Genomic DNA, 12817 nt, shown 5'->3' with positions numbered 1-12817 from the left:
GACGGCTGAGGGGAGACATGATAGAGGTATATAAAATAATGAGTGGAGTGGAACAGGTGGATGTGAAGCGTCTGTTCACGCTTTCCACAAATACTAGGACTAGGGGGCATGTGATGAAACTACAGTGTAGTAAATTTAAAACAAATTTGTAGAAAATTTTTCTTCACCCAACGCATAATTAAACTCTGGAATTCGTTGCCGGAGAACGTGGTGAAGGCGGTTAGCTTGGCAGAGTTTAAAAAGGGGTTGGACGGATTCCTAAAGGACAAGTCCATAAACCGCTACTAAACGGACTTGGAAAAATCCAAAATTCCAGGAATAACATGTATAGAATGTTTGTACGTTTGGGAAGCTTGCCAGGTGCCCTTGGCCTGGATTGGCCGCTGTCGTGCACAGGATGCTGGGCTCATTGGACCCTTGGTCTTTTCCCAGTGTGGCATTACTTATGTACTTATCTCATGGCACATGCCAGGGTCTACACAGCATGCATGTATAATGTCAGAGATGTGTGGGATAAACACAGTGGAGATTTATCCTGCGTGGGATGTGTAGAGTGTACGCAAGACAAATTTTTTGGATCATACACCTCATCTCCAATTCTTCCTCTGTTGGGATTAATGTCTACTACACTGTTTCCTATTGCATTCAATGTTCTTATCTTATATTGATTTGATTTGAGCATTGTAAACTGCCTTGATCTGTTGCCAGACGAAGTTGTACAGCAAACTCTGGAAACAAAATATCATAAAATAAAGGAACAGAGAATATTAAGCATTTTCCTTTTATTTATACAAAGACTTTCACTCCAGGTCGTCATGACAGTGAGAGCCAGTGCCTGGTCTTATAGCCTACTAGCAGTGGCCCTTCCCAGGAGCTGGAAGACCAGGACTGTGGTTGGCTTTCAGAGCAATCTCTCTGTTTCTGCTGATACCCAAGTCTCCCCCTGCTCAGGATAGGAGTCCCTGGAGTCTGCAGAGGTCCCAGTTCAAGGTTGGAGATTTGGAGACAGTCCGGGTTTTGAACTTCCATCCCAAGACAGTGCTGCAAGTCCCATAATGCACCAGGATGGGGTGATCAGAAATCCAGGACTGTCCCATACTCTCCAGCCTGGAACCGGGGTTGCTGAGTCCCCGATACTCTCTCCTAATCTTGGAGGGGGTGGGGCTGGGGGCTCAGCACCGCCTTTCATGATTCCCTTGGCTTACACTGATGTTTTGCAGACACTAGGACTGGATTTCCAAATCAAATGGTCTTGTGTCTCACCAGTGCCAGTGGCATATGAACTAACAAATCCTTTATTTCTAATTCACTTATAGAAAATATCAGGATTCACGTGAACAAAGCCACATTTCACAGCAATGCAGTATCAGCATTTTATAGCAGGGCCAGTGTCCTGACGCAGCTGTGGCAAAACTTGGCCATGGGTCCTGATATTTTCTTTAAGTGAACGTTTTCCTGCAAGTGAATTATAAATAAAGAATTTTTCACTTCACATGTCACTGAGTGTATGAAGAGTTTGTAGCGCTGGATGTACATTTTACCAAGACTGGATTTTGCAGGTTTCTACAGGTGATGTATCTGCCAGCCCCTTCCTCCTACAGTGTGAGACCTAGCTTACCACTTCTGGACAAGGCCATTAAATGATATACTGATTAATACTGAATATAATCAAAATTAAAAAGAGAAAGTAAGAGGTGTCCCTTGGAAGGTCCCCTCCCCCTGGGGCGTGGAACTGCCACCAGACCTCCTAAAAGCTCAGCTAGTCAACAGCTGCAAGTTCCCCATTAAGAGCTGATTACATCTAAAACCAGGAGATGCAAAGGTTTCAGGTTATCCAGTTCCAGGTGGGAGATTTTGGGCAGTCCTGGATTTCTGACCACCCCATCCCGATGCATTATGGGACTTGCAGCACTAATTTAAATGGGCAGGATCAGCAGTACAAATCCCAAGTTCAAAACCAGGCCTGGAACTGAGTAACTTAGTACCTTTGGAGATGACAGTCGGCCCCAGACTCCCAATAGGTAGCACCGATACCCCTGCAGTGAAAGATGAGGCTGAGGTGGACTGGAGAGCAAACATTTTACCCCAGGTGACAGGAACGAAACAAGCCGGTCCAGGATTTTTAGCTCACATTTTCCATATTTAAAAAAAATGTGTATTTTTATGGTAGTTAGATCTTTTGGGTTCATGTTAAGAAGCTTCCAGGAGTTGCAACCTGGTGATTATCTTATAAGAGTGGTGCCCCCTGTCCCTGAGGCAGTGATTGAATCAACTGGATCCAGACTCGCCCAATGGGGTTAATCCATGCATGCAAAGGGGTAAGCCCAGAACCAACCCTGTCAGCCAAATCTGGATCTAGTTGGCAACCTATTATAAGATGCTGTGGGGGACGGACACGGTGGGGGGGGGGGGGGGGGGCAGGGGGAAGAGTAGTGCCCTCACTAGCTGCTTTAGAAACTTTCACTCGCTTTTCTCAATCTCTACCACAAGAGGGCGCTCTTTACAAAGACCTGAGATGCCAGGCAGTGTCCAAGGCCCAAGGATTCCGCAGCTCAGGTGGCAAACAAGCCTGGAAGACCCTCTGTGAGCGCTAGGAGCTACAACCAGAAAGCAGAATGGCAGTGACATCTTAACCAAATCTCTAAATGCTGCATTAGATATTAATTTCATCTGCTCTGGTCTGGGGTATGGACTTCCTCATGAAGGTACAGTGGTGGCGTTGAGGTAAAGACAGACACCCCTACAAATATTTCAATAACATATAAATAATAGGTGTGAACACACAATACATTGTAAATTAATTCCTGGTTATAGAACGGTCAATATAATTAATTCCTGCCCCACTCTGCATAAAACAGAGAACCTTGAACAACACCCACAAGGCTGAGTTTGGACTGCCAAAGGTGGGGGTGGAATATGGAGAGAAGTGTGCTCTCTCTCATCTGGAGAGAGATGGCGTAATATCTCCCCCCCCTCCCCCCTGCAGCAAGTGCCAATCTCTCTCTCCCCCTCCCTTCCCTCATCTACTCTTCATCTCTTTCCTCTCCTCTCTCTCCTGCCCTCATGTTATTCCTTGTTCTACGTACCCCCTCCTTCTCTCTCTCTCACTCCTGCCCTCTGCTTTGCACATCTCTGTGCCCTGAACCCTCCTTTCACTCTCTTGGTTTCCTCCACTTCAAGGGACCACTAGGAGCCCCCTCCAGGACATCAACTCTCTCTTCGTCCTGGTATTCCCAGGATATGTCTCTCTGTCTCTCTCTTTACACATCTCATTCCTTATTCTACGTACCCCCCCCCCTCGCTCCTGCTTGAGTTAGTCCCAGTACTGAGAACATGTAAATAGAGATAAGCCACAGTTTCATAGAAAACGTCTGTACTTTACCACTGGGCTATGTCCTGAGCCACCTTCTGATGCATCTCACCCCCTCTCCGTCCAAGTTCTGCCTGGACTGAGGCCGTTTATAAATCTTAAACCTGGCTCTCCCCAATCCCATTTGAACCACAAAACTATACATTTCTTGAGGCCACTTCTCTGTCATCCGTGTGCCTTGACTATGCTGTAAGTTCCAGGGGCAGATACTGTCTCTTTCATGCCTCTGAACAGCGCTCTGTGTGTCTTTTGGCACTATGGAAAGAGGGCTGGGGAAGCACTGGAAAGCATTTTACGGTGCTCAAAGACTCTCTGGACCTTGATCTCTGACCTACAGAACCAGAACCTCTTATCCCAGCCTTGAAATATCTCCGAGAGACAGGCCAACCAGCAAGCGATGTAAATTAAACTCAGGCCTGAATCGTAACCAGAAGGAGACAAACAGCCTCCCTCGCAGCTGCCATTCAACAGGGACTACATAACCTTTTGATTACCACATCTCAGTGTAAACTATCACTCAACAAAGCATTACATCTGCGCAGGAAATCGGAGCCAGGAGCTCCATAAAGTAAAGGCAGCCACAGCGTGAGACAGGAGACACTAAGGCCACCTTTTGCGATAAGCAGGAGATGGCTGAGAAAGGGGCAGAGATGCCCCGGAAAGGTGTCCACTTCACTTTTGAATGTTTATCAGGGTGATGGGACCACTCATCTGTGGCTGTTCAGTAAGATCTCCAACCAGCACGGACAGGAAGTGATGAACTGTCGGGAGTAACGCGGACCCCAACCCTTGGCAAAGCTAATGCGGATACTGTTGGGATCCCAGGGCCCATCACCAAAGACAGAGAGGCTGCCCACTATCACTGGACTTTCACAGTCAAAGATCTTCATGGAATAGCCAGGCAGAACCTTGTGGACAGAAAGTGTGCGAGACCCGGGCGGAGCAAGTGTCGGGGAGTTGACGAAGATGGGGTGTTCGCTGCGGTTGTAAGCCCAGATGCCATCCTTCTCCAGGCTCAGCAATAGCCCCTGTCCGATCTTGCCCCGGGTGCGTCTCACGGCTTCGCTGCAGTGTTCGGAGCTCAGTTGCCCCAGGCAAAAGCCACTGCCCTGAGGCAGGTCACCGAAAATGTTGACAGAGGACTCATGCACAGCATAGAGGCAACCCACGCGGGTCCGGTGCTCCCAGTACGCCAGCTTACACCAGTATCCGTCTTTAACGGTGGTTCTGGACAGTGTGGTGTCTGCAGAAACAAAAGAGAAAATGTGTCCTTAAGCTTGGGGGCTTTGCTAGTTCAATGGGTGGGAAATGAGGTCCCTTCTCCCCAGAACTTAGTATTATGTTTCCCGGAAAGGTTGTGCTGTTTTTCTGATTTCTGGCTTTTTAAATGTTAGTTTATTTTTTTTCTGATTTTGTAAACCACTTGGAATGGTTATTTCAGGCAGACACTATATAAACTTAAAAATAAACACAGTGCATAAAGTCATATGAAAGTGAGCTTTAGCAGGAGCCAGTGACATAGGGATAGGCACAGCGAGGAGCAGCCTTTCTCGTCTCAGACTGTGCTGAAAGGGCCTTTGGTCAGAGAGGGGCAGAGCTCAGGATAAGCCTCAGAGCTGTGGACAGGAGCCAGGGTGGGTGGGGGGGTGGGGGGGTGACTTGACGTCAGGATCCTGCCTCGTTTCCTGAGTTGGAAGGCCAGAAATAACAGGGGGGGGGGGGGTGGGAGATCGTCCTCACAGGCTGGCTCTCAGCCCTAGTTTGTTTTTGGAGAGAGGATGTTGGTTTCTGGCTCAGCTTTTCTTTCTCTGCCAATTGTTTTGTTTTCCTGATTGAGCCTTGGGGCCTTTGGCTCTGTTGCTACCTATTTAAGAGGCCAGTGGCCATGTCTCCCTTCCTGCTGCTCACCACCAGATACACATCAAACAGAGCTTAAAAACTAAAGAATGTCACAGGGTCCATGGTCCTCAGCACATGAATTCCAAATCTGTTCATGCAGTATGTGTGACAGCCTGATCTCTGAGCAAGGGATGAAGTGTGACAGCCTGATCTTTAAATGAGGGAGGGACATAGTGTATGACAGCCCTGATCTCTGAGCAAAGGACATGCAGTTTGACAGCCTGATATCCGAGGGAGGGATATGAAGTATCACAATATGATCCCCAAGCCAAGGACCTGGTATGTGACAGCCTAATATCTGAGCAAGGGATGCAGCGTGGCAGCCTGATTTCTAAATGAGGGACCCCAGTGGGTGCCATTCTCTCACAGCTGGAAGAAATATTCCGCCTTTAAGGTAAATTGCAAAGCAGATTATAATAACAGACCTTTGCATGCAGAAGGAGCTTACCTGTAACTTGAAACAATACAGTAAGAGAATGACATCATAAAAATTTATACATTTTCATTGGAGAACAAAAGGGTTTATAAAGATTTTCTAAATAAGAAGTTTGAATGAGTTTGCCATTAATTTCATTCACTGAGAACAATGTCACTTGTGTTACTTAAAAACGCTCTCATTACCTCTCGCCTTGACTACTGCAACTTACTCCTCACTGGCCTCCCAGTTAGCCATCTATCCCCCCTTCAATCTGTTCAGAACTCTGCTGCACGTCTTATCTTCCGCCTAGACTGATATGCTCATATCACCCCTCTCCTCAAGTCACTTCAATGGCTTCCAATCAGATACCGCATTCAATTCAAGCTTCTCCTTCTTACCTACAGATGCACTCAGTCTGCTGCCCCTCACTATCTTTCTACCCTCATCTCCCCTTACGTTCCCGCCCGTAACCTCCGTTCACAGGATAAATCCCTCCTCTCGGTACCCTTCTCCACCACCGCCAACTCCAGGCTCCGCTCATTCTGCCTCGCCTCACCCTATGCTTGGAACAACCTTCCTGAGCCCTTACGCCAAGCCCCCTCCCTGCCCGTCTTCAAGTCTTTGCTTAAAACCCACCTCTTCAATGCTGCATTCGGCACCTAACTCTTACCGTTCACTAAATCCAGACTGCCCCAATTTGACTGCCCCTTTCGGACTGACTGTTCACTTGTCTTTTAGATTGTAAGCTCTTTGAGCAGGGACTGTCCCTCTATGTTAAATTGTACAGCGCTGCGTAACCCTAGTAGCGCTTTAGAAATGTTATGTAGTAGTAGTAGTACTTAAAAAGATGGCGGATAAAGACCATCTCAAAGAGGTTTTATGACAGGAGACGGCATGAGTCTATCCGGCCCATTCTGTGCGCTGAAGCCAGTGGGCAGAGCTTGTTGTCATATTGTGTGACCCCCAAGCATTAGTAGACGCTATTGAAAACAATAGCAAACTTGTGACATTTATGACTGCCTGTGTGTGGGGGTTATTTTTTTATTTTTTTATTTATTTTGAAAGCTTTCCATACGTAACCCAAGATTTTCTTTACCTCTGGGGGGGGTCCTGGGGTATGAGATGCCACGGGAGGCTCAACTGTTATAGGGGGCAGCTTTATGAAAGGCCTAGGCTCTGCTTGAGCCTCAGGGTCGAGTTGTCCCCTTTCCCTCCCCCGAGGAAATAAATCCTTAGGGGTTATATATGGGAAGATAGCAACTAAATAAAAAAAACTGTCAACTAAAAAACACACACACACAAAATAAACTTCACAAGTTTGCTACTGTTTTCAATAGTGCCTGCGAATGTTTGGGGTCACACAATATGGTGGATGTGCGGGGGCTTCAACTTTTTGACATCATACCCTCTCCTGTCATAAAACCTCCTTAGTCCATCCAGTCAAGAAGCCTTTACTGATTCATGTACATGAGAAATAATTCTAGCAACTGGTCAGAAGGTGGTAGTCAGCACAATACAGCAGTTATACACAAAGGTCAGAAGTCAGGAGCTGGTCTAGTACAGTGGTTACCATGAATTGTTAGAGGTCACATTGAACAGTCAGAGGTCGAGAACTGGTGTAACAGAGGTCAGAAGCTGGTGTAGTACAGTGGTCACACTGAAGGGTCAGAGGTCAGGAGCTGTTGTTGTACAGGGTGCACAATAAATGGTCAGAGGTCGCACTGAAGGGTCAGAGGTCAGGAGCTGGTTGTTTTGGGGCTGTTTTAGGACAGTTTTTTTAAAACTATTGGTTTGTTTCATGCCATGACCTCTGTAGAGACAGAGGTACACAGTGGTGGGGGGGGGGGGGGGGGGGGCATGGTGGGGCACATAGGAAAGGAGATCCTGACCTGAACTTTTTATCTTACTGCAGAAACGTACATTTGATCAGGTAACAGCAAGCAGATGCCACCTTCATGCATCAGTCAACTTGGCTTACAGAAAAATAAAGGAAAAATACTAACATGTCTTAAGTCTAACGGTTACATCTTCCCTCTCTTTGACATAATCCCCCCCCCCCCCCCCCTTACCATGCCAGTCCCGGCTGGAGTTATTACAGTTACTCAGCTCAGCAGACTCCTGGGCATAGATGCGCTTACCCAGATCTGGCCTGGGATAATCCAGGGATGCCACCTTACGATAGGGTGGCGGTGGAGACTCTAGAAAAGCAAACAAAACTTCAGAGAACTGAAGGAAGAGGTAAAAAAAAAAATGCTATCCATTCTTAAGGGAATGGAGAAATCCTGGGCACACAAATACCCACCCCAATGATCCCAGGTACAGTCAGACCCTGCCCCAGCCTCCACCCCAACCCTATTCTCATCCCCAGCAGACCCTGCCACATCTCCAGTGATCCCTGCCCCAAGCTCCACCCAGCTCCTATCCTCATCCCCAGCAACCAGGGACAGAAAGAACCTGCCCCAGTGATCCTGGGTACGGACAGACAGATCCTGCCCAGTCCCAGAGATCATGAAGAGGCTTCAAGGTCTGCAATCTGTGTTATGTGGGTCACAGAGACAGCAGTAGGTGGTGGATGTGAAATTCTCCCCCCCCCCCCCCCCCCCCTCCATGAGGTATAAGATCAGTGTCTTTCGATGTTTACATTGATCATATGGGGCTTCCTCTAGACCAAGGGTTTTGAGTACTGGCCTCATCACTTTCCCTGAGTCTGTTACCCGCCCGCCCGGGAGTCCAGCTGTGAGAGGGGGCCTCACCTGGAGTGCAGAGCCGGCTGAAATGATAAGGGTTACAGCACAAAGAGCTTCCCTCGCTGCCTCTCCTCCAGAATGCCTCGCAGTAACAGAGCCTCTTCAGCTCCTGAGTATGCCTCAGGTCCGGCCAGCGGTACAGCCTACAGAGAACCAGCTGGGGGGCCAGGGCCTGCTTGGGCTGGGGCACCAGGATACAGCTGGAGTCTCGGGCTCCCTTGCTCTGCACCACCTCAGCCAGAACCTGCAGCTGCTCATCCTTCAGCCTCCGGAAGAGGGAGTGAGCAGTCAGCTTGGAGGTAGAAAGGGACTCCTCGGGGTTGGGGCTGCCATCTATTTGGCCACGAGTGATAGACACAGACTGGGAACCTCCACAGCGATGTCTCCAAAGTCGTCTCACAAAGCTGGACCTCCGGGACCGGAACATATGACGCTCTGTGCTCTGAAGAAGATCTCTGGCTTCCAGTCAACCTGAGACAAGGAGGAAGAAAAGGACAATGAATGAGGCTATCATAGACTCTAAGGTCCAGCCTTATCTCTTGGATTTACTCGGCCTGTATCTTTATTTCTCTCCATTACACTTCATGGAACAATCATACAAACCTAGCACCCATCCTGAGCCCTCCAGTCCTGGAGGTGACAAGCTCTGTATTCCTATGTCCATTCCCTGACCCTCCAGTCTTAGAGGTGACAGGCTCTCTATCCCTGTGTCCATCCCCTCAGCCTTCCCAATCCTAGATGTGACAGGCTCTGTATCCCTGTGTCCATCCCCTAACCCTCCAGTCTTAGAGGTGACAGGCTCTCTATCCCTGTGTCCATCCCCTCAGCCTTCCCAATCCTAGACGTGACAAGCTCTGTATCTGTGTCCATCCCCTGACCCCTTCAGTCCTAGAGGTGACAGGCTCTGTATCCCTATGTCCATCCCCTGACCCTAAAGTCCTAGAGGTAACAGGCTCTCCATCCCTGTGTCCATCCCCTCAGCCTTCCCAATCCTAGATGTGACAGGCTCTGTATCCATCCCCTAACCCTCCAGTCCTAGAGGTGACAGGCTCTGTATCCCTGTGTCCATCCCCTAACCCTCCAGTCCTAGAGGTGACAGGCTCTGTATCCATCCCCTAACCCTCCAGTCCTAGAGGTAACAGGCTCTGTATCCCTGTGTCCATCCCCTGACCCCTTCAGTCCTAGAGGTGACAGGCTCTGTATCCCTGTGTCCATCCCCTGACCCTAAAGTCCTAGAGGTAACAGGCTCTCTATCCCTGTGTCCATCCCCTCAGCCTTCCCAATCCTAGATGTGACAGGCTCTGTATCTCTGTGTCCATCCCCTGACCCCTCCAGTCCTAAAGGTGACAGGCTCTGTATCCCTGTGTCCATCCCCTGACCCCTTCAGTCCTAGAGGTGACAGGCTCTGTATCCCTGTGTCCATCCCCTGACCCTAAAGTCCTAGAGGTGACAGGCTCTGTATCCATCCCCTAACCCTCCAGTCCTAGAGGTAACAGGCTCTGTATCCCTGTATCCATCCCCTGACCCCTTCAGTCCTAGAGGTGACAGGCTCTGTATCCCTGTGTCCATCCGCTGACCCTAAAGTCCTAGAGGTAACAGGCTCTCTATCCCTGTGTCCACCCCCTCAGCCTTCCCAATCCTAGATGTGACAGGCTCTGTATCCCTGTATCCATCCCCTGACCCCTCCAGTCCTAAAGGTGACAGGCTCTGTATCCATCCCCTGACCCCTTCAGTCCTAGAGGTAACAGGCTCTGTATCCCTGTGTCCATCCCCTGACCCTAAAGTCCTAGAGGTGACAGGCTCTGTATCCATCCCCTAACCCTCCAGTCCTAGAGGTGACAGGCTCTGAATCCCTGTGTCCATCCCCTGAACCCTCCAGTCCTAGAAGTGACAGGCTCTGAATCCCTGTGTCCATCCCCTGAACCCTCCAGTCCTAGAGGTGACAGGCTCTGTATCCCTGTGTCCATCCCCTGACCCTAAAGTCCTAGAGGTGACAGGCTCTGTATCCATCCCCTAACCCTCCAGTCCTAGAGGTAACAGGCTCTGTATCCCTGTATCCATCCCCTGACCCCTTCAGTCCTAGAGGTGACAGGCTCTGTATCCCTGTGTCCATCCGCTGACCCTAAAGTCCTAGAGGTAACAGGCTCTCTATCCCTGTGTCCATCCCCTCAGCCTTCCCAATCCTAGATGTGACAGGCTCTGTATCCCTGTATCCATCCCCTGACCCCTCCAGTCCTAAAGGTGACAGGCTCTGTATCCATCCCCTGACCCCTTCAGTCCTAGAGGTAACAGGCTCTCTATCCCTGTGTCCATCCCCTCAGCCTTCCCAATCCTAGATGTGACAGGCTCTGTATCCCTGTATCCATCCCCTGACCCCTCCAGTCCTAAAGGTGACAGGCTTTGTATCTATCCCCTATCCCTCCAGTCCTAGAGGTGACAGGCTCTGTATCCCTGTGTCCATCCCCTAACCCTCCAGTCCTAGCGGTGACAGGCTCTGTATCCATCCCCTGACCCCTTCAGTCCTAGAGGTGACAGGCTCTGTATCCCTGTGTACATCCCCTGACCCTCCAATCCTAGATGTGACAGGCTCTGTATCCCTGTATCCATCCCCTGACCCCTCCAGTCCTAAAGGTGACAGGCTCTGTATCCATCCCCTGACCCCTTCAGTCCTAGAGGTAACAGGCTCTCTATCCCTGTGTCCATCCCCTCAGCCTTCCCAATCCTAGATGTGACAGGCTCTGTATCCCTGTATCCATCCCCTGACCCCTCCAGTCCTAAAGGTGACAGGCTTTGTATCTATCCCCTATCCCTCCAGTCCTAGAGGTGACAGGCTCTGTATCCCTGTGTCCATCCCCTAACCCTCCAGTCCTAGCGGTGACAGGCTCTGTATCCATCCCCTGACCCCTTCAGTCCTAGAGGTGACAGGCTCTGTATCCCTGTGTACATCCCCTGACCCTCCAGTCCTAGATGTGACAGGCTCTGTATCTCTGTGTCCATCCCCTGACCCCTTCAGTCCTAGAGGTGACAGGCTCTGTATCCCTGTGTCCCCTGAGTGGAATAAGTCAACTTGGCCCATTCTGTGTCTGTTCCTGATGCTCTCTAAGTGTAGTGCTGAAGACAATGGAGAAGTTACTTCACTTTGGGGCGGGGATAGGGGAAGGGTATCATATCCCATGATATCCCAGCTCTACTCCGGTCAGCCCTGTCTGTTAGGTGCAGAGATGGTGGCCACTGACTGAGCAGGAACAACTCATCTATGTCACTGTGATTGTTTGCAGGCGAAGATGTGGTAGGACATACATAAAAATAAATACATAAGCACATGTGTGGGGTGCACAGATTCACAGTTCTCAGACCCCCCCCCCTCCCCCCCAGTTACTTAACAGCTGTGGGACTGTATCTGGTATTTCCCTTGACTCAATGCTGGGATACAGGCAGAACCAGGAAGGAACTCCAAGTTTAATGTACCTCGTTCCTGGCCCTTGTTCACCTTCTTCCCCCGCCACCTAAGAGAAGTTTCAAAGGGGCCATTCTGCAGGCAAACTTGCATTACTCGTGGAAATGTTTGGAAATGACCTTAATTCTACATTCATGATATACCTAGTTACAAAATTAATATATAACAGACAGACCCACAGTGAATACATAACATACACTGCTTTAACAGCAACAAACAGCAAAGTCCCCACAACGTAAGAGAAGAGTCCAGAGGGATGTGTGAGAGACAGCCCAAACCATCCAGACCCCAAGTACACACACAGATTCAGAATATGCACTCCTACATACACATGCATAACCATGAACCCCTCATGTGCAAATGCACGTCCAGAACGGAGACACACACAGGATACGTACGGTAAATGCTTTCACTTGGCAAGCGCCCCTGAAGGAATTGCCGAGTTTTGTGTGCCAGGGTTGCATCTCCTGGACAGGTCCTGGCAGCACAAGAAGCGGTGTGCAGGGTGTAGGGTGCTGAGGAGAGAAGAGGAGAGACCAGGCTGTTTCAGTGCTGGCAATAACCTCCCTCACACATCCTGCTAGCACTGCGCATGGCTTCCCCTCCCCTGCACCTCCCACTTTTTGCAGTTCATTGATTAGAAGCTGTGCAGACTTCTTGGCTCGACAAAATTAGAAGTGTTGAGCTGAGGGGACACAGTGTGCCCAGGAGGTGGGCTGGGCTGGAGTATACAGGGCAGCAGTAGGGCCACCACAATGCAACCTCTAAGGCCCAAGTTTGGCTGCAACAGTCAGGGATGATGAAGCCCAGCTAATCTTTCTTCTGTCTATCCCATTATATCTCCTTATTCTCTGTACTCAACAGCATTTTGTCAGTGCCCACTAGTATTTTCAGCCTGTGCTTTCATTGCACCTAACCAATCTCCT

General features: G+C 49.5%; 1 protein-coding gene across 1 annotated transcript; it reads right to left on the bottom strand.

The window, feature by feature from the left end:
• Window positions 1–765: 765 nt before the first annotated feature.
• On the bottom strand, window positions 766–12458 carry LOC115457661 (mothers against decapentaplegic homolog 6-like). Its single transcript, XM_030187190.1, has 4 exons — window positions 12290–12458; window positions 8441–8905; window positions 7757–7885; window positions 766–4613 (listed from the first exon to the last, which is right to left on the bottom strand). The coding sequence occupies exons 2-4, from the start codon at window positions 8859–8861 to the stop codon at window positions 4078–4080; spliced, it is 1086 nt and encodes a 361-aa protein (XP_030043050.1). The 5' UTR covers window positions 8862–8905; window positions 12290–12458; the 3' UTR covers window positions 766–4077.
• Between the last annotated feature and the right edge of the window lie 359 nt (window positions 12459–12817).

The sequence above is a fragment of the Microcaecilia unicolor genome, chromosome 14, assembly GCF_901765095.1.
Source record: "Microcaecilia unicolor chromosome 14, aMicUni1.1, whole genome shotgun sequence".
Classification (NCBI taxonomy): Eukaryota; Metazoa; Chordata; class Amphibia; order Gymnophiona; family Siphonopidae; genus Microcaecilia; species Microcaecilia unicolor.
Note: the sequence above shows the minus strand (reverse complement) of the source record. Positions and strands in the feature narration are given on the sequence as shown.

Bases quoted from the DNA above. Each gene is read 5' to 3' on its own strand.
- LOC115457661 (XM_030187190.1), bottom strand. From the start codon at position 8,861: ATGTTCCGGTCCCGGAGGTCCAGCTTTGTGAGACGACTTTGGAGACAT. The intron at 7,886-8,440 runs GTGAGGCCCCCT...TTGCTTTTCTAG, and splicing joins CAGCCGGCTCTGCACTCCAG to AGTCTCCACCGCCACCCTAT. The intron at 4,614-7,756 runs GTAAGGGGGGGG...TTGTTTCTGCAG, and splicing joins CTCCAGCCGGGACTGGCATG to ACACCACACTGTCCAGAACC.